This window comes from Gouania willdenowi, chromosome 16, assembly GCF_900634775.1.
Source record: "Gouania willdenowi chromosome 16, fGouWil2.1, whole genome shotgun sequence".
NCBI lineage: Eukaryota > Metazoa > Chordata > Actinopteri > Blenniiformes > Gobiesocidae > Gouania > Gouania willdenowi.
Window position 1 is genome coordinate 605,160 of NC_041059.1, and position 24,816 is coordinate 629,975.

A 24,816-nucleotide genomic window follows, 5' to 3' on the forward strand; every position below is an offset into this window, starting at 1 on the left:
TGTTTGTGAGCCAGTTTGATGTAATCATGAAGAATACAAGGGTCACACACGCACACACACACACACACACACACACACACACACACACACACACACACACACACACACACACACACACACACACACACACACACACACACACACACACACACACACACACACACACACACACACACACACACACAGTTTACTCCAGTGTTAAAAATAAATCCCTTTCAGAATAAAAGCACTCTATTTTTAAGAGCCAAACCTTAAACCTTCTCTTTTGGATTTTATTTGAACTACTTTTAAATAATTGGTATAAATGTAATTTTTAAGTACATTAGTAGGTTATAGTTGATTGTTTAATAATATAATAATCATATTGCATTCAGTGGAATTTAATTTAGGAGCAAAACTAAAATGACATTTTTTGCCTAAATAGTTCCACAATGTTCCGCTGACTTTAAATCGATAATATACTAATATTATCATTTTGTTCCTCTTTTATTCATCCTTATCACCTTGTGTAAGCAGAATATTTACATCATCTTTTGTGTTTGTTATGTTTGTTGAAATCATGATAATCAGTTTGTTTTTAGATTAGATTGAATTAAAATAATTATCAGGTAGTAAACGAGTTGGTCTGTCTATATTTAAACTAAAAATAATTCTGCTGATTAAAATAAAAAACTAAATATAAATCAAAGATTCATCAGGTGGTTAAAACTAAGGCTTGTATGAGTAGTGTGTTAATATTATTTTATTTTGCATTTATGTGTTAAAAACTATAGTGTATACAGGTTTTTATTTATTTATTAAGGAATTATTTTAATATATATACATATATGTATAATTATTATTATTAGCATCGATGTAGGCACTTAATCTGTTATTATTAAAGTAGTTTAAATAGCTACGTTTATGTTTTACATTATAAATCATTATTTGTACGTCACATCCGTGGCGGCAGTGAACAGGTATGCGTGATGACGTCACAGAGGTGCCACCCACCTGTCTGCTCCGGGTCAGCTTGGTGTTCATAGTTCACTGTCTGCTATTTCACATCCTGGATCTTCTCCGTGTTTCCTGGAGCATGAAGCGGTGGTTTTAGGTTCTCACATCGGCTTTTAAAGCTTTCACAGTAAGTTGCTGCTCCGCTTTAACATGACTCAGCGATTTAAAGCAAGTTTAGCCTGAAAACAGCCGAGATTTACCGACTGAACTCATGGGTTCGTGTTTGTTCCGAGTCTCATTTTTACCGTGAATCTAAACGTGTTCGGGAAAAAAAAAGCTTTAGTTTAAAGCTTGTTTTTAACTCTGAGGAGAATAAAGTAGAACCAGAGTCTCATTCATGGAGTGCGTGGCTTCACTTTAATGTCAGTGACGTGTCAAAGAAACTCCTGTAAACACACATATAGAGCTGCTCATTTCTCATTTATATCATCTTTACTGTCTCATTTATATCATTTATACTGTTTTATTTATATCATTTATACTGTTTTATTTATATCATTTATACTGTTTTATTTATATCATTTATACTGTTTCATTTATATCATTTATACTGTCTCATTTATATCATTTATACTGTTTTATTTATATCATTTATACTGTCTCATTTATATCATTTATACTGTCTCATTTATATCATTTATACTGTTTCATTTATATCATTTATACTGTTTTATTTATATCATTTATACTGTTTAATTTATATCATTTATACTGTCTCATTTATATCATTTATACTGTTTTATTTATATCATTTATACTGTCTCATTTATATCATTTATACTGTTTTATTTATATCATTTATACTGTCTCATTTATATCATTTATACTGTCTCATTTATATCATTTATACTGTTTTATTTATATCATTTATACTATCTCATTTATATCATTTATACTGTTTCATTTATATCATTTATACTGTTTTATTTATATCATTTATACTGTTTCATTTATAGCATTTATACTGTTTTATTTATATCATTTATACTGTCTCATTTATATCATTTATACTGTTTTATTTATATCATTTATACTATCTCATTTATATCATTTATACTGTCTCATTTATATCATTTGTACTGTCTCATTTATATCATTTATACTGTTTTATTTATATCATCTTTACTGTCTCATTTATATCATTTATACTGTTTTATTTATATCATTTATACTGTGTTATTTATGTCATTTATACTGTTTTATTTATATCATTTATACTGTGTTATTTATGTCATTTATACTGTTTTATTTATATCATTTATACTGTTTTATTTATATCATTTATACTGTTTTATTTATATCATTTATACTGTTTTATTTATATCATTTATACTGTGTCATTTATATCATTTATACTGTCTCATTTATATCATTTATACTGTCTCATTTATATCATTTATACTGTTTTATTTAATAGTTTTATCATTCATACTGTTTTATTTATATCATTTATACTGTTTTATTTATATCATTTATACTGTTTTATTTATATCATTTATACTGTTTTATTTATGTCATTTATACTGTTTTATTTATATCATCTTTACTGTCTCATTTATATCATTTATACTGTCTCATTTATATCATTTATACTGTTTCATTTACATCATTTATACTGTTTTATTTACATCATTTATACTGTTTCATTTATATCATTTATACTGTTTTATTTATATCATTTATACTGTTTTATTTATATCATTTATACTGTTTCATTTATATCATTTATACTGTTTTATTTATGTCATTTATACTGTTTTATTTATATCATTTATACTGTTTTATTTATGTCATTCATACTGTTTTATTTATATCATTCATACTGTCTCATTTAAGAGTTTTATGATACAGAGAAGACTGTTTAATTAGTGTTTTTTTTTATAATACAGACTCTCACATACTGTAGCAGCTCTTGTCCAGTTTTATCATCCAGACTTTCTCATTTGATACATTAATTTATGAGATTTATCATACAGAGGGTCTCATAGTAGCTGTAGTCCAGCTTTATAATAACAGCCGTCTCATTTTACAAAACTACTAACGCACACATTATAAACATCGTCTTGGGGTACGTTTTGATATTTCTCTGATTGAATCTTTCTCATCTCTGAAGGAGGAGATCAGACACCAACATGTCCCCTAAGCGTAAAACCGACCTGTGTCGTATCTGTGGCGGAGCTTTGCAGGGAAACCAACGACGATGGTTGTTTGGGAGCCAGAGTCGAAGGACGGCGACTTCACGCAGAGCTGGAAGTTTACCTCGGTCGTTACAGAGCAGTCCCTGGGGTGAGTGTAGAGGTGGTCAACCAATCACAGCTTTAGAAATAAAATGATTGATGTGTCATATCTTCACAGGCAGTACTCTGTCCCTGCATTCCTCTGGGTCTCTCTCCAAGTCTCAGCAGTCTTTGACGTCCTCGTCTAAAGGCGTGGACCCACTGGCCGTGCTGACCCACATCCTGGGACAGCCCGTGCCTCGAGGAGACCAACTGGGCGAGTTCATATGTGGTAAATGTGTGAGCCTCCTGGAGCGGGTGTTCAAGTTTGACTCGGTGCTAGAACGGGTCCGGGTGTTGTCGTACGAGCGGCTACAGAAACTCACCCAGGAGAGAGATAAGATCCGACGGTGGGTCCGACAGAACTACCAGCAGAGGGACCCGCACACAGCCCGGGTCCACGGCAGCACCAGCGAGGACGACTGTGACGAGGAGAAAGACGCGTACCGTGAGATCCTGAGAGACAACATGGCTCTGTCAGAGTACGAATGCTGGTCGGAGAAGTGGGACACGTGTCCGTACTTCATCAGAACCGGTAAACGCTGCACGAAGGGTAAAGGATGCGAAGGCTGCGATTCTCTACGTGTGTCAGACTCTGATTATGAGTCGGTCTGCGGGGTTCCTCGCCACCTGCCCTTGCAGGTCTACACCACGCTGTCCAGGGACAAATCCAGAAGCATGCCGCTCCACTGGCACAGAATCCCCTCTGTCAGCTCCAGCCCGGCGTCATTGGCCTCCTCCACTTTATCTCTACGACCTTCCTCACGCAAGCAGTCCGTTCAGTCTTTGGACTCCCTGGATGGCAGTGACCCATTCGACTTCCTGTACGACCCATCAGTCGACCTCATGCTGAGGGAACTCAGAGGTATCGAAGGAAAGCCGGTGAGCTCACCGTTAGGGAGCAGGATCCCCGTTCTGGGCCGAAGGGATCGGCGGTACGCCGATGACGCAGGAGAGTCTGTGTCCTTGTCGCCGGTGGTGAGTCGGACGCTCAGCTTTGGAGACGTGGAGAACGGAGACGATCTGACTGGTGGAGAGGACGGAGATGTTCTGACGGAGCTGAGGGACGAGTTCATGTCGCTTCATCAAGAGGTCAGTCTCTATTCTATAGCTAAAACAAACCAATAAATAAAAATGAGAGGTGACTCTCTGATCTATCCATAGAAAAGAATTAAAAAAAAAGAGGTGAGTCTCTCACCCAGGGGTCACCAACACGGGGCCCGCGGGCTCCAGGTAGCCCACATGGGCTATGTGAGGGGCCCTCAGCAGCTCTAGTCAGCAATGAGCTCCATCTATAATCTGATTTACTTTACATGATTTAAACCAACAAAGATAAATACATAAGACAAATGTGTTAAATTAAGCGTCTGTAAATGTTTTTTTTCACTGAAATATTGTAACAACTGCTTTTAAGTGTTGCAGATTTGGTCTATGGTCATTAGTATGTTCTAAATAATATGATATGCTGTATAACATATATATTTAAAAGACACAAGGCGGATTTCCGTAAAATATGATATTTTACAAATGTAACATGATATACGATCAGTAAAAAGTTGTTTTAGTAAAAAATAGGAAGAAGATAATTTTCTATGAATTGTAATGAAAATGATACAATTGAATAAATTAGAAAAAACAAAGTGTTTCATGATGAAACTGATATCTTTCGTTATTATCTTGGCCTCTAATTATAGTGAAACTGTGAACATTTGGTATTTAAGAAGTGCTTTTTAAACTGGTAGGTTTAAAGGTTGGTGACCCCTGGTCTAATACAGGTAAATTCACTTCATTTTTTTTTCATTGTCAATTACTCTGAAAATACTAATGAAATACATTCCATGTTTGTCCAGTATGGTTATTAATAGGTTGTTTAATAATAACCAGTAATGACATCATCTGATAATGGAAAGGTGATGAAATGGTTAAACTGGATACATTTTACAAGGTAAAATTAGATCCTCTACAAGGTGTAAATTGGACTTTTTCAGAATAAGAGTTTTCTTCATTTGACTCACAGGTGACCTCACTGTTGAAGGTTGACATGTTCACCATTGGTTTTCTAAACTGGATCCTTAGTTCAGGGTTTTTCAACCACTGGGCCATGGCACACTTGTGTGCCGCGAGAAATGGTCAGTTGGGCCAATTAATTATTCTCTGCAAATATGTCATTGTGCTGCTATGAGGTTGAAAATGCTGCGTTAGTTAAAAGGGTTGATCCTGGTTTGAAGAGGATTAAATCACCTCACAACGAGGTTTAAAACGCCTTAAACAGGTATTTTCACAATCTGGTTCAACAGGTCCTGTGGTTGTTGAACTCTGGGTGTGTTAGATTTTCATCTTTCAACTGAGAGATCAGATAATCATAGTCAGATTAAAGACATTAAAATAAAAAACATTATTATCAATACCATAAACCCATTGTTTTTCAGAGCTGCTATACGTAGCAAGGAACGGCAGAACTTTAGGCAGCATTTCTGAATGTTCATAAAGTATATTTCTTACATGTATTTTAGACCATAAGCTGCTTTTTTAAAATAAACTGTCCTTCCTTCCTGCTGGAGCAGAGGAATGTGCTGCTGGGGTCAATATTGACTCAGTGTGATCGCAGAGCTTCACTGAGGCGTTTTATGGTTTCAGAACGCGTCAGGCCGAGTTCACCAGGCAATCAGGCATCTGAGAGGACAGCTGGACCAGGCCCAGGCCCGCATCCGGACCCTGGAGGCGGAGCTACAACAGGGGCAGAGCAAACCACCAGAGGTCAACGGATCAGAGGAGTCGACCAACGTAAGCTTCCAGTTTAATCTGTCATTCATTCATTCATTCACAGACACTGGGAGGGGTCACCAGAAGAAAGTAAGAATGTTTTTTTTAACAATTTCAGCCCATTTTTGCTTATTTTTACCCTGTTTTTGCAACTACACCAAACTCACCATATTTTAACCTATTTTTGCTCCTTTTAATGTATTTTTGTTACATTTCTCCCATTTCTGAAACTTCTACATCACATTTCAATGACTTTGATGCACATTTTTATAAACTTATAAACCACTTTTACACCTAATGTCACATATATTGACCCATTATTGTCACCAGATTTCATAATTACTTTTTGCCAATTTAACCACATTTACATTTGTAAAGCTCATCATTTGCCAGTTTAAACTAATTTTCCCTACATTTTTATATTCCATTACAATTTCCAACTTCTAACCAATTTCTGTGGTTTTTAAAATCCCATTTCACCTCCTTTTCCACCATTTTTGGTCACTTTGAACTATTTTATTAGTGATTAAAACCAGGATTTCCATCTTTAAGATGACTATAATAATAATAATAATAAACGTTCCTGGATAACAGTGGATATTATTCAGATGAATAAATAAATGTGGTTATCACAGATTCATAGAACAATGGACCATCATTTTACTGACTTTATGGATGGACCCCAAAAATCTCTCCTTTATTCCCCCTTATAGATGGTCCTGTCTCCACATGACTGTTCTTCAATGTTCATGTCTGTGTTCAACCACCTTCAGCTACAGTGAGGGTCCCTGCTCTCTGGGACCTTTATTTTGGAGGGTCCCTGCTCTCTGAGACCTTTATTTTGGAGGGTCCCTGCTCTCTGGGACCTTTATTATGGGGGTCGTGTGTTAGAAAAGGTTTAGAACCACTGCTTTAAAGAAGTTTGGGAAAAGCTTTTTTGACAGATGATGATTATTATTACATTTTATTTGGTTATTTAAAGGTTTTTTTTTATATTATACGTTCTATTTAACCACCAGGTTATTATTCTGTTTGACATTAAGATCACTTTTTCACAAGAGCAGAAACAAAATTCCCACCCGGACCAGAGAGATGTAACTATGATAAATGTCTGAGCTTTTTTTAACTCAGTAAAAGCAGTTTGTTCCAAAGTGTCCAGACAGACTTTATGGAAAGAAATGTGTAGGGTGGATCCTTTATGTGTGTGTGTGTGCACAGAGGGTGTGTCCTCACCTCATTACACACACACACACACACACACACACACACACACACATAAAGGAGGAATCCTCTCCTCTCTGTCTCTGATGTTCTATATCAGCTGTTTGTTGTCCTTGTGGTCAGAGCTAAACATTAATGACACTTTGAGTCTTGTTTTCTTCACTTTGTTTCTGTATTTATCAACACTAGTGCAGTACCCGTCACAATTATCTATTCATATAGTGGGAGGAGCTTAAGTGTGTGCAATTTCCCTGGTTTAATTCTATGGGACATGATGAATGTGTTGTTTTTTTTTTTTTACTCATTTTTATATTTTTGTCGTTTGGTGTATTTTTCTATAATGTATTTTTTTGTAAGTAATTTATTTATAAAGTGATTTTCACAGATAAAATCACAAAGTGCTACACAGAGCTAAAACATGGGTACATATACATCATAAGAACATCATCATTAAAGGATAAAACAATAATTTAAATCCAGTTAACTAAAAGCTTTTCAACAGTTTTTTAAAAAGTGACCACACAGAGTCTGGGGGCTACAGCCTGGAACACCAGGTCTCCTCTGGTTTTACATTTAGTTTTAGGGTCTTTAGGAGACCCTGGTCTGAAGACTGAAGACTTCACCCTGAAGTGTAGGGGTACAACAAGTCTGAGATATATTGAGGGGTCTGACCATGTAACGCTCATGTAATGTAATAATTAATATTTATAGTTTATTCTAAACTTCACTAGAACCAGTGCAGAGTAGAAAGAATGGTGGTAATGTGGGATGTTCTAGAAGCACCAGTTAAAAGTCTGACAGCAGCGTCTGTACGATCTGGAGTCTGTTTAGGGTCGACTTATTAAAACATTCAAATTACAATAGTTAATGTGTGATGATATAAATGTGTGTATGACCAGTTCTAGATCTGATTTTAATAATAAATGTCTGACTTTAGAGATATTTGTCAGATGATAAAACAGTTTTTAGTCAGTAGATGACAGTGACCCTCCAAAGACATGAACTGATCAAACACAAGGTTTAACAGATGAGCCCAGATCACCAAGAGACTTTTAATCACAGGATCAGAGTTTATGTTTTATTAGAATTTATCTGGAGATCATTTGATGACAGACAGTTTTTGATACAGGATATACAATCTAAGATCTCTGATAAAAAGTGAAACGCTGAGTCATTAAAGGAGCAGAACAACTGGATATCATCAGCATAAAAATGATTAGACACATTTTTAAAACCATGGATCAACCGACCAAGAGGCATCAGATACAATAAAAACTAAACAGGAACCAGAACAGAGCCCTGGGCTACTCCACATGACAGGTTGGACATATTAGACATTACATCATTAATAGTAACATTAAAGGTTCTTCTATTAATATAAGAGGTAAACCATTGGAGAACAGCACCAGAAAACACATCTCAGATGTAAGTGGATCAACCAGTATACTATGATCTACTGTATCAAAGGCAGCATCAGATCAAGTCAAACTAAAACTGTGTAACGACCAGAGTCAGTGACATCATCACGTCACTAGAAACGTTCAGAAGATCAGTTTCAGTGGATTGATCTAAAACCAGATTAATATTTATCATAAATATCATGTTCCATGTATGAGGTCAGCTGCTTAGGTTAGGGTTAGGGTCTGCTTTGAGTCATTGTGTTTTTTTGTATAATTATTGTTTTTTGTTGCCATTGTAGTGATTCTGGAGTCATTTTGTGTATTTTTTGTATAAATATTTAGTTTTTTTACTCATTTTCATATTTTTGTTGTCGTTTGGTGTATTTTTCTGTAATGTATGTTTGTTTGGAGTGTTTTTGTGCATATTTACAGTTGATTTGTCGGTTTTGTTGTAATTTTGTGTGTTTCTGGAGTGAATTTGTATATGGAGGTGTAGACAAAATAAACCCTTTGCTTTCCTTCTGATACAGTCAGATGATGTGTGATGACCTTGGTAGGTCTGGTTCAGAAGACAGAAGGTCCAGGTGGTGATGGGGTGATGGAGGGGGGCGGAGCTTCAAATCTGTGGTGAAATAGGAGACACAGTCTTGAGGTGGCGTGTGGGGGAGGCCAATGGTGATGATAAACGATTTGTTTTTGATTCAGGCTAGCACAGTTTCTGTAGCGATGTTATGGACAAACTTGCGCAAATTTATTCCGAAAGTCAAAATATTTCCGACTGTTATTTTGTCACTTTTTGTCATCTGATGGCCAACATAAATGAAGAAGTGACCCAAATAGTTTTATTGAAGATGTGTCTCATCATTGTCGACATTTTGGTACCAAATATGACATACTGTAAATGTTTTTTTTTAAATAATCGCAAAAATCTTCCACAGCATTTATCAACAGAACGCTAATCCTCAAAAACACAAGCCAGAGACCACACTTCTTATATCTCATACTTTGAAAAAATACAGTTTTGTTACCATGGGGAGGGAGGGGTTTCTGCCATTATATTACCATTAAGATATTAGGAGAAGAGACAATAAAGTTATATTTTACTGATGTGTACGTAATCCTGTGTGTGTTCTACAGCTGGTCCAGGAGGAGGGAGGCAGCTCAGTGCTGCTGGGCCTGGGTCACTCACTGCACAGCCGGGAGCGTCTGATCCAGGTGGGTGAGGGGGGGGGGAGGCTGTGGGAAAGCCAGGCTCAAAGCCTAAAGGAATGTTGTTTGTCTGAGAAGTGACAGTGCTCACTGACCATGACTCCTTTCACATCATCACTAGATGGGTTTCCATTACAGAAAAATATAACCGATATTTCTAAATGTTGACAAAGTATAAACGCTCTTTGAACGTGTTTTGGAGAGGAGCCTCGTAAGTCCCGTGATGGAAGATGGACGTTCCAAACATCCTTAGAACACTGCATTATGTTATTGTTTCACATCTAATGTGGCATCATTTTAAGTCTAATGATAAGAAATGTCTGGGTCTCCTCTACTGTCCACACGTTAGGGCTGACAACTTTGGTTGTTTAGTCGACTAATTGGTCGATGACATCGTGGTTGACCCAAGATTTTCATTGGTTTTAATACCATTTAAAAAAAAAAAAAAAAACTGCAATGCACTTATATAGGTGATAAAGATTAAATATCACATATAATGTATTTAATCCCTAAACATGATTCTATGTCCAGCAACAGCTGTGTGTGAATGCGTGCTGCGCTGCAAGAAAAAAAAAAGTCTTTCAGCTGTCAGTGCAGTGTGCTGTTCTCAGAGCAGAGAGGGGACAAAGTAAGACAGGCTTGAAGCACAAGCATCCACTATTAAATCAATCCTTTTTCTGTACAAGAACATGGATTATCCTTATATTTGATACGTGTATTATGTAAATAGATCCACTGTCTCTGACGCCGCGGGCACACTGTGCACCTGTGTTTGATGTGCATTTGTTTCCCCGTGTGTTGATTTGATGTTGACTTTAACAGTTTATTAATAAAAGCAGGTTTACCACTAAAACTAATGTAAATATGTCATTTGTATGAGGAAACAATAGGTTTTAACTGTCAGTTTCAGGTCAGGCTCTGATATAAATATATAATGTCTGTCAGACCTGTAGGTTTCACTTTAGCTTTGTCAGGTTCTGGTCAAAGCTTGAATAAGGTTCATATTATAAATGATCTGAGTTTAAAAGCAAATCAGCTCCACAAAACACCAAAACTAAATATTTATCTCTCTTTTTCGTTTTCCTCGTCGTCCTCTGCATCTGATCATTAATTCAACATTTTTTTTCTTCTTTTTCTTTTATTTTGGACGACTAATCGCTACGTGTGCCGTAGTCTTGGTCGACCATTAGTTTCCTTGGTTGACTACAGCCTTACCACACATACACCGCACCATGTTTTCTCAGAGAGAAGTGGTCATGTGACCAGGTATGTCACGTCCTGTGACGTGTATTTGCAGAAAACTCGTTTCCATGGCGCTTTTGCATCACATTTCAAAATCGAAACGTCTGAAATTCCTCCTCATGAAAGCGTACAAACGTTTTTAAAATATTTGTGTTTTTTCAAAATTCAGGTGTTCCCAATACCAGTTTTATTGCGATATTTAGGTTTTGCGCATTTCCACACAGCTATTGAGTGATTGAACAGATCAAAGCTTCTGCAGTGAGTGATAAAATAATCAAATATCAGTCATTAGGTCCTTATTTAACTCTGTAACACATTTTTAGTGGAATGCAAACATTTTCTTGCACCCACTAAAAAAAGTTATGTAGGGCTTTTATTTTGAAATTTATACATTTATGCAAGCAAAGTGCTGACTATGCAAATATAACCTTTGAAAATTAGCCAAACATCTTGAATGTTGTGTGAATGAATAAGTTTAAAGGAGTCAGTGATGGTTACAAATAAAATAAAATTGCACTTCTTTTATGTTGATGGTCATAAGGTATGAATTTTAATAGATTCATCCTTTAAAATGCCTTTTTTTAGGTAAAGTTTTTCAACTTTTGGATAAAAACTTCTTCAGTTATTAAATACTGAGATTCATTTTCCACTCTAGCATCAATACCTGATAAACAAATTTGGTTTTATAGTTAAAATCCTGCAGTAATAACAAAATATGACCAAAAACACAATCTAATTCATTACATTTATCTTAGACACAAAAAGTAAATATTAGTTTTAATCCACACAATTGGTACAATTTTGTTTTTTTTTTAAAAAGAAAGTGTACAAGTTGTCGATATTGCAAAATGTCCTTTAAAGAAAAATGATTTAAAAATGACTACCCATTATTAGTAAATCCACTTCAAAATAAAATTCTTTAAACCTCCAGAAAATTGCTCAGCAACTAAAAGTGTTTTTTTTGTGAACCTGTTTTATATCATTTATATGATGAATGTTTTCATACGTTTCCAAACAGTCCAAAGGGTCAGATCTGATGTTTATTGTTTAATGACTTCCACTGTATATTAAGTATATTTTTGGGGTTCCAGGAGTGTCTGACGCTGGTTGGGGGGCTCTATCTGAAGGATGGAGCGGGGCCCCAGCAGGCCAACAAGCTGACCCAGGAAGTGACCGCCAACCTGCAGGAAATCCTTTCTGACAACAAGGTTTGAAGTTCAAAGTTCACCTGCTCACTGTCAGTCAGCTGACTCAGCACTTTTATCCTACGAAGATGAAGTTCTAAAAACATAACGACTGAAGGTTTATTTTATGTACTTTAATGACCTTAAAGATTAAAACTGAGAGTGTTGTGTAACACACAATCTGCTCCTGTAAGACAATAAACAGATATGATAGTTGGACGAGTGAAGACGTTGTTAAAAAAATATTAATTATGAATTTTATATTGTGATAACTTTGTTGTAATTTGCGCTATACAAATAAAGTTGAATTGAATATTGTTAGATTATTATTTATATTATATATATATGATATATTGTTTATTAAACATATTTTTCAAGCATCTTTAACCTTCACCAAACCAATGCAGCACTCATGCAACTGTTTTTTGTGATTTTTTTTTATTTTTTATTATACAGTTTGAATTTGTGTGGTGTTTTAATTTAGAAAAAATATGTTTTTTTTTATTATTACAAATATATAATTTAAGTTAGTTACATATTTAAATATTATAAGGTCATTTTTTTAAACTAGATTTATGTTTGAGAGAGTGAAAGAATAAAAAATTACAAAAATACAATTTTAATCAGTTTTTTTTTTTTAATCAATTACTAGACATTCCATGGTCCAGGGTTCCCACAGTCATGACATTCCTGGAAAAGTTATGGAATTTGTAAAACTGATTTTTCAGTCTTGAGAAGTCATGGAATAATTTAACTGTTTTGGAAATTTAGCCTAATTTATTTTAATGTTTAAAATGCATCCTTCACTATTACTTAACATTAAGCAAGTCCCTTAACTTTAACGCCCTGTGTGGTGCATCGCTTTTCATAAAAGTCTGCAAATTGAAATTGTAATCTTATAATTAAACATTGTACCACTTAGTTGTTGTTTAATGTTACATTCAATAGCTGATGCTATGATAGATAAGTGATGGATTCCCTGTACCACATTGTTGCTACTCACCGTGGAACGCTGTCACACCTCTGTTACACTAGAAAGGAACTCATGTTTTTGTAGAATAGATCTTAGTGCTTCAAAACTAAGTCATGGAAAATTGGTAAAATATTTTGGAAAAGTTTTGAAAAATCATTGATAAAAAAGTCTGGGAACTGTGTGGTCACCGCCCCAAGGCTGGAAACAGGGTTTCCACTGATCCTTAAAGTCGTAAAAGGCTTTATATTCATGAATTTAAAAATAAGGCCTCAATTGTCAACAAAATGTCTTAAATCAATGTATCAAAAGTCTTTCCTTCCCCCAATTATGTTTACTGTGAAGTTGGTCTTGAATTGCATTTTTAATGGCAATAAAAAGTCTTAAAAAGTCTTGAATTGAATTTGACCAAAGCTGTAGGAACCAATGAAAACCTGCCTGAACGTACCAACGGTTGGTAAATGTGTGTTTTTGTGTTCTCTGCAGGCTGCTCTGCAGGCTCTGAGGTCTGAGCTGAAGGAGAAGGAGCACAGGCTGGAGGAAGAGGTGGAGGCTCTGAGGAGGACTGGGAGGGACCAACGGAGAGACCTAGACACTCTGAACCTGGTGCTGCTGTGCAACCAGGACGTCATCAACGTAAGAGACTCAGAAATGAAACCCTAACAGTTCAGTGTCTGACTTCAATGTGAGGGGGCGCTAGCGCACTAATTTGTTCATTTACAACCTCTAATAATAAGTAGAAGAAGACGTTCCTTCAGCCCAAAGCTGTCAGTGCCCAATCCTTTCACTGACCTGATAGTTTCAGATCCTTTCAAACCATGTGCGTAGACCACGTCACTTCCTTCACTCGTAATCCTTACGACAGAGCTGCTGGGACGTGATATTTGAATGTAAACTGACTATACAGCGTTTGTTAGATATTTTAATAGTACACATGTAAATATGTGACTGTTTTATGGTGTTTTTAATTGGTAATTTAAAAAAAAGACAAAAATGAAAAAAACCACTGCAAGATATGTACAAAAACGGATAAAAACACAATATTGACAACAGAAAATAAAATAAAAACCAAAATAAATTGGATTTCACTTAAAGCATAAATGTAATTCTTTTTAAATAACAGGGTTTCAACCTTTTAAATAATACACAAACTGCCGTGAAATAGGCCGACTGGATTTAGACGCGTTTCACGCATGCGTTGAAGGATCTGAAAGGATCAGGCACACGAAAGGATTGGGTAGTGACACCTGCTCATTCCGACCTGAACGGGTCCAGCAGCATCTTCAGACAACCTGTGTGTGTGGAAGCCATGGAACAAGTGTGCTACTGACTGGGAACGCTACATGTGGCTGTTATTATGGTTTCATTACCCACACACTCACCTGCTCTTTAACCCGTAATAATGTAGTCCATCACCATCATGGGTTTGATTCCGCCGTGTTTTTCTTTGTTTATGTTTCCTGACTTTACTTCTACATTGTATGAATATCAGCCTCTCAGAGAACTCACAAGATTTATGTTAATACAGACGAGTCATTAGTGAGTTCTGACTCAGTGCAAAGATTCAATTATTCAACCTGGGTCTTTATGAAGTGAGCAGCTGTTTGAAGAAAATCTGATTATTTATAATTATAAGCCCCCAACAAAGTAGATTGCTAAGAGTTTTCCACAGTAAAAGTAGTTCCCAACTTGAAAAAGGACGGGCACCCCTGTTTTAGAAGATAACATGTTAACACGTTAAAGATGGAGGTGTTCCTGCTCCAGGATCTGAGAGAAGCTCTGCTGGAGAAGGAGACGCAGCTGAAGGAGGTGGAGAAGGAGAGGGAGCTGTGGAGGAGGAGAGATGGAGCTCTGAACGCTGTCCTCCAGGAGAAGGAGACGCTGATACGACACTACAGAGATCAGCTGGAGGTCAGGTTTCTCTCTCCTTTAAGTGTGGGAAATATATTTGACTTTTACTTGTAATGTAATATTAGGTTTTATGCTTTTACTGTAAACTGATATATCTCTGTTTTTATCTCTGTCAATATTGAACTCAAAGATCTAGCACTATAATGTGGTGCACGTTCTAATCTACAATTCTATGTACCTTGTAGAGGTTGTCCTCTGACTAAACACATTTATATACATTTTAAAGTGGCTCTGTTTAACATGCTGCCTGTCAATCTTAACCCATTTACACCATTTAAAGATCAAAGCATTCTGTTGCTTAGTGACAATATCAAATTTATAAAATGCTTACTTAAGGTTTTATACAAATTAGGCTGCTTTTGCAAGCCTTAGGCCTTGTCCACATGTAGCTGGGTATTATTAGAAACGTATATTTACCCTCCGTTTAAAAAAAAAAAGAAAGTTAAGTCCAAACTAATCTGCATAAATGTGTTATCCACAAGTGAATGGACGTCATTCTCTGTTGTTTGCAGCTTTATGTATTGGAGGCCCCGTGCACCATTATAGCTTTGAATCAGAATCTTTACTTGTCATTGTATATATTACTGAGCAACAGAGAAACAAAATTTAATTTCAGTTTCATCCTGACCAAGAAAACATGAAAAGGCAATCACATTGAACACATATAACATGGGTGGATAGGTCCCGTGTTTTAGATGAGAACAACAGGAGGAGAGGGGAGGGGTAAAGGCAGGGTTCCCTCTTGGGTAGGATACAATATACATGCACCAAAACAAAACAACATTCAATTCAATACAACAGCACGTTAGCACCAGGGGGATGGGTAGTTCGCAGGTCAGCCACAGGGTGGCGCATAGCTGCCATTACGGCGCTTCGCCTCCTGCTGCCATCTGCAGGGAAGGAGGAGGGGTTGGGGCCGGAGGAGACGGTAAAAAAACGAGTTGTGTGTGAAAGTGTGGGAGTGATCATGTGAGCATATGCCTGTTTTCTGAGACTCTGCTGCAGTTTCTCACAGTTTGTCTTCAATGCCAATGACGTGGGACGGCGTTTCCATAGAGATGAGCTCAAGAGTTTGTTAGCCATGACGAAGGTCCCAGATGTTCATGGAAAAATGAGGGAAAGGTCAGAGCGTCCAATCAACGTAACGGCACACCAGTCCATGTAGGAGGCTTGTCTGGTGTGAGCCCGGCCCGTCCATACAGTGAGCCACTGGAGATGGTGCAGACGGCACACACTGAGCATTAATTCCTCCCATAAGTAGAACTTTTACCCTCAGACTTCTGTTGGCAGCTTTAGCTCATCAAGTGGAACCTGGTTTGAATCTTGTCCTCTACAATGTCTCAAAATTTGACTCTAAATTAATGTTTGTTAATTAGTCAGTGACAGCTAAATAAGTGAAAGTAATGCTGGTAGTTGTCTGTGAGTTATCTGTACTGCCTACAAATATCTACGCTTTTGGTTCTGTGTACAAACTTGTGTTCATTGACAATAAATACATGCAGCCAAAGGAGTTGGCAATCCTTTTTCACATTACCACTTGTATTGTCCTGGCAATGCACATTTTTCTAGTTAAAGTTTGATTCTGATTACAGCATTTTTTTAAAGACAATTTTACTACTTTGCACCTAGATGAACCACACATTATAACTATTGTTGTTGTTGAATAATGGGGATGTGGCTTGATTCACACAAAATATGGTATTTATTGCTATTTATTTATTGCAGGTGGTCTCTAGCTCTGCCATTGGTCAGCAGTCGGCAGTGGGCGGGGCTGAAGCCACAGCCTGGCAGAAGGATCGAGAGGCAGAGAGCGCCCTCTTGTGTCTGGAGGTCACCAAACTTACTGCAGAGCTGCAGGAATACCAGGACATGGTACAGGTATGTAGTGATGTAGTAGTCCAGACCGGTCTTTGTCTTCAGACCAAATTTTAAAGGTCTCGGTCTCGTCTCGGACTCTGAAGCATTTTGACTCGGTCTCGTCTCGGACTCGAGATTTTCCTTCAAGACCGTTAGAGACCAGCACTAATTCCTGCTATTTTTAAACTTTTTTATAATGTGATAATAACAAGGAGAAGAACAGGATAAAACAATCCTTTATTCATTATTTAATCCACCCTGTTATAATGACCACAACCTTCCTTAGCCTGTGAAGAAGTGATGTTTTTTTGTGTCTTTAGACTCCAGTTACATTTAATTTATTTATTTTTTTTAAATTTTATATACTTTATTGATCTCACAATGGAGAAATTCACTAACCATCCCTGGGGAACAGTTGGCAGCAGAACCGGGAATCCTCTGATTACTAGGCCACCACTACCCTACGTATGTATATAATATGTTCCCTACAATATAAACAGATTCACAATATAATTATTTTTATAGTTTCTGTTTCCACTGTATCCAGAATAATAATAATAATTCTCAACAAGAACTATTGATTGATTTGTCACATGACTGTTCCAGGGTTTGTTTTATTTAGTTTCACATCTACCTGTAGCTCTATGTTTTTTACACTGATGACAACTTGTTTGTAGTTTTATTTCAGAAAGTTTCACTTTTACAGTTACATTTGGAAACCTTTGTTATTGAATATCCTAGTTATATTACAGCAACCAAATTAAACTATATCAACTAAGTGAATGAAAAAGCCTTTACACAGGCCATTTTTATTAAAACTAAAAAATGATCTTGTGAAATCTGTGACCTGTTGACCTGAACAACTGAAAGAATCAGAATCACAATCGTTATTTCTTGGCAGAAATACTTTTAAACACTTGCTGTACATTCAGCTGACATAAAAATCTTGTTGTTGTTGTTGTATTGGTTTATTTGAAAGGGGACAGTGCAATTTCATATAACCTACGAACAAACATGGTTAAAAAAAGCCAGAATTAGCCAGAAGGTTATTTTTCATCTGTCGTCCCCTGGCCAAGATGTAAAAAGGCAATAAAATACAAGCATGACAATACATGTACAAGTCAATAACAACAATGACAGTACCAGTTACAATATTAAAACACACAAAAAACCTGTTACATATTAAAACACACAAAAAGCACCTGTTCAAAAGGCTTGTTTTCAAATATGTAGAATAATTGTGAATTTATCAGTAGTTTTAATATTTTAGTTAATTTCTTGGAGGCACCTTCTTTGTCCGTCAAATGTCTTTAAAATAAACTAAAATTAAAGAGAGAATGGTATTTAACTGTGGAACCTTGTCATAATTTTATTTATTTATATATTTTTTTAAATTGAAAAAAAAAAGTTTATGGTCTTGGTCTCGATGCATTCTGGTCTCGGACTAGACTTGGTCTCAGATAGTGTGGTCTTGATCACAACACTATCAATCAATCAATCAATCAATCTTTATTTGTATAGCGCCAAATCATAACCAATGGTATCTCAAGACACTTTACAGTAGAGCAGTCTTAAGGACGGACTCTTCATTTTATGGATACACACATATGCATATATACGTATATACACATACATATGTATCCCACACCCAACATGAATTCATCATGGCGGCAAGGAAAACCTTCTGTTAAGCAGCAGGAACCTTGTGTGGATCCCATTCCTATGATGAACAGCCATCCACGTTATGCTGTGTTGGGTGTGTGCAGAGGAAAGGGTGGAGACAGAGTTGTTGAGACTCTGTAACTCCACACTGAGGATCCCACGGACCTGCAAGACAAAAGCCAGAAGGAGAACAGGAGCAAACACACAAGGGAAGAAGCAGACATAGAGGGAGTGTTTGAAAGAGGAATGGGACCCTCTCCGGTCCCTCTCTAACCTAAATGACCTCTCTCTTAACGCCCTCTCCAACCTCTCTCCAACCGAGCATGCCAGACCCCCCCCCCGGCAGTCTATGCCTATTGCATCTTAACTATGAGCTATGAGCTGGTTCCTAACTAAAAGCTTTATCAAAGAGGAATGTTTTGAGCCTAACCTTAAAGGTAGAGAGGGTGTCTGCCCCCCGAACCGTGGTTGGTAGATGGTTCCAGAGAAGTGGGGCCTGATAACTGAAAGCTCTTCCTCCTATACTACTTTTAGAGACAAATGGAACAACGAGTAGTCCAGCATTTTGAGAGCGTAGTGTTCTGGGGGGATTGTATGGCACTACAAGCTCCTTGAGATAGACTGGTGCCTGTCCATTTAGGGCTTTATAAGTGAGAAGAAGAATCTTGAATTCTATTCTATATTTTATGGGAAGCCAATGCAGAGAGGCTAATACAGGAGTAATGTGATCTCTTCTCCTAGTTTTAGTCAGTACACGTGCTGCAGCATTTTGAACCAGCTGAAGTGTCTTAAGCGACTTGCTCGGGCAGCCTGCTAAAAGAGAATTACAATAATCCAGTCTAGAGGTAACAAAAGCATGGACTAGTTTTTCGGCGTCGCCCTGAGACAGGATAGATCTGATTTTAGCAATGTTACGGAGATGAAAGAAGGCAGTTCTTGAAGTTTGTTTTATGTGAGAGTTGAAGGATAAATCCTGATCAAATAGAACCCCAAGGTTTCTAACAGTTGTGCTTTGTGCCAGAGTAATGCCATCTAGGGCAGTTAGGCTAGCAAAGGTTTCTCTAAGGTGTCGCGGGCCCAGTACAATGACCTCAGTCTTGTCTGAGTTGAGAAGAAGAAAATTTTGGTCCATCCAGGCCCTAATGTCCTTTAGACAGGCCTCAAGTTTAGATAGCTGATTTGTCTCACCTGACTTCATTGATACATACAGTTGGGTATCATCAGCATAGCAGTGGAAGTTAACAGAGTATTTTCTCATAACATTACCAAGGGGGAGCATATAGATACAGAAGAGGATTGGACCTAGCACAGAGCCCTGAGGAACCCCGTAGCTTACTTTAGTGTACACAGAAGACTTATTATTCACGTGTACAAACTGGTACCTATCAGATAGGTAGGACTTAAACCAGTTTAGGGCAGTCCCTGTGATTCCAAGTAATTTCTCTAATCTCTCTAGTAGAATATAGTGATCTATAGTGTCAAAAGCTGCACTAAGATCTAATAAAACCAGCACTGAGAGTCGTCCTTCATCTGAAGCCCAGAGTAGATCATTAGTTACTTTAACTAAAGCAGTCTCTGTGCTGTGTTGAGCTCTAAAACCTGACTGGAAGTCCTCGAACAGGCTGTTGTTTTGAAGGAAGTCACAGAGCTGAGCCGCCACAACTTTCTCAAGAATCTTTGAAATAAAAGGAAGATTAGATATAGGCCTGTAGTTTGCTAAAGTGCTGGAATCAAGAGTAGGTTTTTTGAGAAGGGGTTTGATTACAGCTACTTTAAAGGACTGTGGCACGTAGCCTATTGATAGGGATATATTTATTGTCTCCAACAAAGATGGGCAGACCAGGGGAACAACTTCTTTAAACAGCTTAGTTGGGATCGGATCTGAAAGGCAGGTCGATGGTTTGGAGGATGAAATAATAGAGTTAAGTTCCTGAAGTCCTATATGTGTGAAACAGTTTAGGTTAGGCCTATTTACATTTAATGGTACAGCAGGCCCAGGTGAAGGCAGGGAGTGGCTAATTTTATCTCTAATCTTGTGAATTTTATCGTTAAAAAATGTTATAAAGTCCTCACAGCTGAGGGCTAGAGGAATCATGGGCTCAATAGAGCTCTGACTTTGTGTTAGCCTGGCTACAGTGCTGAAAAGGTACCTCGGATTATTTTTATTTTCTTCAATTAGTGAGGAGTAGTATGTAGATCGACTATGTCGTAAGGCTGTCATGTATTTACTACAGGTATGAGACCAGGACATGGTACAACCTAATTGAATGTAGTACTAAACACAAATAACAATAATCATGCAAAATAATCTAACCACATTGAGATTATTAAACAGTACATAAAACAAGTTACAGTGTCAAAATAATAAATGTTTTTAAAACAGATAAATAAGAGAAGCTGTAGTGTGTATATACAGTGGATATTTATATTGATTGTATTTTCTCATATACTTTGTACTTTAATGTGTCTCATTTTTGTGAAGTAATTTGTGACCATTTGTTTTTGAAAAGTGCTATATAAATTAAATTTACTTACTTTCATCTTGATTATAGTTATAAATAGTGAACAATAATGGTCTGAGGACCGACCCCTGTGGAACACCTTTGGACACAAGAAGTAACTTAAAGGTGCAATAAATTAGTCAAAATATTTTGCTAAATTAAATCATTTTTTTACTGTAATTTATGGTATTTTTATGAAAAAAAATGTGAAAAAGTTCAACAAAAGTAATAAATATGTTAAATGTTAAAGAATAAATTCTGAAATAATTATTTTGGACTTTGTAAAACTAGCTACCTATTCTCATGTTTACTATTTTAAATATGACACAGGGTCCAAATAAAAGCAGTTAAATAACGAGCTGAGAGTAAATGAGCTGATGTTGACTCTATTAAACATGATAGTTTGACTCCGCCCATAGTGAGGAGCAGTAACAGGGTGAATTGTCTCCGCCCACAGTGAGGAGCCTGTAAAATCCTCTGATGGGTTTTCTTTCTCCCTCAGACTCAGCAGCAGAGCCACAGCCGTACGGTCTGTGCTCTGAACCAGCAGCTCCAGGAGGTCCGACAGCAGCTGATGGAGAAGGAGAAGCAGAAGAAGGAGGCTCACAGGGAGCTGCAGGAGGAAAGGGAGGAGCGGAGGAGGGAGGAGGGACGTCTGAGGGAGAGCTTGAGGAACAGAGACAAACTCATAGAGGTAAATATGGGATTCTTTGTTTTATCACAGGGAGAACCTGCAAACTCTAGGATAGACAGTCATTTCACAATTATCACACGCACTTTGTTATCACGAAATTATGACATTTTTACCAATTGTTCCTTAATTATTCAATGTTCACACTGTAAATGTTTAGTTTGATCTGATCAATACTTTATAGATATGTATAATATAGTGAGGGGGTGTGTCCTTATTGTTCTTCCAATATGTCTGTACCTCCATCACATATAAAGGTAAATATGGTAATAAGCTCCTCCTACAGAAATAGATCTGCTATACATCCTATATATCTGGTGGACATGTCAGCTCCTCTAAATAGTCACTAAGTCAGTGTGTGTTTGGGTCTGGAACATGTTCAGTAAACTACTTAGCATATGTCTCAGCTCCCTGTAATGTGATCAGCTTAGAGCTATGAACATAGACTGTTCACATCACTAATGATTAGTCACAGATATACATTGGTTCTAGACTCACACACTGGAAATATGAACATATACTTTATTTACTATTTTCATTGGTTCATAACTACATGTGAGAATGTAATAAATAATCTGATCTGTTTTATTTTATAGTATTAATGTTACTATTTATTGTGATATTAAACTGTTTTTATGTGAATTCTTTATTTTTATTTTGGACCCAAACGTTGGATTATTTCACCACTGGTGAATATTTTTAATCTTTTATATGAAGTTATTGTAGCTTAGTTCTGAGTCTGATAATCATTTATTATTTTTCACTAATAACATAAAAAATATAAATTGTAGGAAATGTAGAACATGAGAAATTTGTCCATAATTAATGTTATAAACCGGTAAATGTTTTTCTGAAGTAATTCTTTGTTTTATTTATTGGTTTTTCATTATTAACATTAACAAATATAAAAACATTGCATAAGAAGGTGTTTCTATACCATATTTATGTTTCCTATGTGATGGAGTTCCTGAGATATTGTAAGATGAACATGGAAGAACAATAAGGACACGTCCTTTATACATACTGTATATAGTGCTGTACAGGCAAAGGTGAAAATATACATATTTTTTATCTAATTCATTTTGTATATTTTATTCATACATTTCTCTTATTTTTGTGTATTTCTAGTCATCTTGTGAACAGAAATGCACAAAATTAACCGAAAGTTGCACATTTGATATATTTTTGAGTTATTTTTATTGTCTTTTAGTGTTTTTTTCCGTTAATTTTGTTTGTTTCTTTAAATCTTTTTGTGTATTTTTTTGTGTAACTTGTAAATAAGTTGAAATGACATGGCTGTGACTTTTCTACTGAAAGGTAAACTTTGAACCTGTTTCCTGTCCTTCCTGCAGCAGATCCTATTGGACGCTGAGCAACGTGACCAGTTGATCCACGAGCTGCAGCAGAACAAACATCAGCCGCTGACGGCCGTCAAACACACGCTGTGATCTTTAGATGTTCCTCTCAATCTGGGCTCCTGGTTTTTGTGGGTATTTAAGAGTTAAAATAAGAATATTATTCACGTCTCTGGTTCTGAGTCGGAGCCACGTGGACGTTTTATGACTTTGTTAAAGTTCAGCTTCAGTCTGAGAACTTTAAGCTGCTCCTCGTTTTAAACATTGTTTTACAGATGTTTTCTGTATCAGCCCAAAGAGAATAAACCTTCTGATTTAGGTTAGTGGGTGTGTCCGTCATTATTGGTGTTTGTTTGGAAAAGTAATCTGATTACTTATTTAAAAGGTTACTTTGTCACTTTACGGATTACTTGATTCTAAAGTTACATTACAAGTTACTTTATTGGTTACATTCAACGCTTTCATTTTGTGTATTTTTGTTCTCTTTTGGGCGTTTTATTCTTTATTGATAGTTTTATGTATTTTTCGGTCATTGTGTATCTTTTTGTTGTTTGGTGTGTTTTTGTTGCCATTTAGGCTCTAATTTATGAATCTAGATAATTACAGTATATCCTGGATTAATCTCTGTTAGCAGGATTCAACTAACCAAACATTCCCTGTCAGAGAGAAGCTGTCATACAAAGGTTGATAACAACATGCTATTTTAAAACAAGTGTTTTCAGCCTCAGTACGTGTGTGCGTTCACATAAAAAGGGTGGAGCTTGCAGCGTTTGACCAATCAATGGAGAACCTTAATCTTAAATAAATATAATGAATATAAATCTATGATGACAGCGTAGAGCAACAGTGTTAGTGTCCATAGCAACCTGTCATATGATCTGGTTAGATCTGTGAAGCTAAGCAGGTCTGGTCCTGGTCAGTAGATGATGGAGACCACTGAGAATTCCAGGGGTCACAGTGGGGGACAGTCACTGCAGTGGTATCTGTCATTGTGTCCCCGTGTTTCTATTCAGGTAGTTCTATGTATCACATTGTTTACTGTAGTATGTTCCTGATGATGTCAGCCTCACTATAGCATAGGAATTAATTAATGAATGAATTATTAATGACTTCAGCCATCCTCTCATACGGAGACAGACTTCATCAGCTGACTGTAGATCAGTCTATCAGATATAAATTTATATGTTTCCTAAATGATGTCATCAGTAAATAAAGGATGCATTGATGTTTAAATATTCTCTCTCCTGTCAGCGTCAATGACGTGTTCACACATCACCTTTTATTGGACAGCTCGTTTTCTAAGAGATCTGATTGGTCAGAAGGCGGGACTTTATCACACGCTAAGATCCCAGCCAGAGCAAAACCTGGCCCCCACCAGGCTAGTCGTTCAGCCTAAGTTACCATGGTGATTTAGCTCCGTAAGACGTTAGCCACCTTCGTAGTCCAGCACACACTGATTAAACTCTGGAAGTTAACGCGATAAGAGCTAATCTAGATTAATAACATTAGTAACAGGGCCTTAAAGTATTGAGTCTCATGAGTGTATGAATAAATAAATATTAAAATCAGGGCTGGGAT

At 36.6% G+C, this 24,816-nt stretch overlaps 1 protein-coding gene across 2 annotated transcripts; it reads left to right on the plus strand.

The window, feature by feature from the left end:
* Window positions 1–979: 979 nt before the first annotated feature.
* On the plus strand, window positions 980–24,471 carry LOC114478549 (golgin subfamily A member 5). Of its 2 annotated transcripts, none has more exons than XM_028471675.1 (11): window positions 980–1,123; window positions 3,110–3,282; window positions 3,352–4,364; window positions 5,910–6,056; window positions 9,794–9,871; window positions 12,199–12,315; window positions 13,748–13,897; window positions 15,026–15,172; window positions 16,898–17,050; window positions 21,695–21,886; window positions 23,236–24,471. In XM_028471675.1, exons 2-11 carry the CDS (start codon window positions 3,129–3,131, stop codon window positions 23,329–23,331), a joined length of 2,247 nt encoding a protein of 748 aa, XP_028327476.1. In that variant the 5' UTR covers window positions 980–1,123; window positions 3,110–3,128; the 3' UTR covers window positions 23,332–24,471. The 2 variants fall into 2 exon arrangements, with proteins under 2 accessions (XP_028327476.1, XP_028327477.1); XM_028471676.1 differs by having other exon boundaries at window positions 1,002–1,123; window positions 3,107–3,282.
* Window positions 24,472–24,816: the final 345 nt, after the last annotated feature.

What these genes read in the sequence shown, in the direction of transcription:
- LOC114478549 (XM_028471675.1), top strand. Translation starts at nt 3,129, where the DNA reads ATGTCCCCTAAGCGTAAAACCGACCTGTGTCGTATCTGTGGCGGAGCT. An exon ending in GTTACAGAGCAGTCCCTGGG is followed by an intron (nt 3,283 to 3,351) that starts GTGAGTGTAGAG and finishes ATATCTTCACAG; the next exon opens with GCAGTACTCTGTCCCTGCAT. An exon ending in GATCAGAGGAGTCGACCAAC is followed by an intron (nt 6,057 to 9,793) that starts GTAAGCTTCCAG and finishes TGTGTTCTACAG; the next exon opens with CTGGTCCAGGAGGAGGGAGG.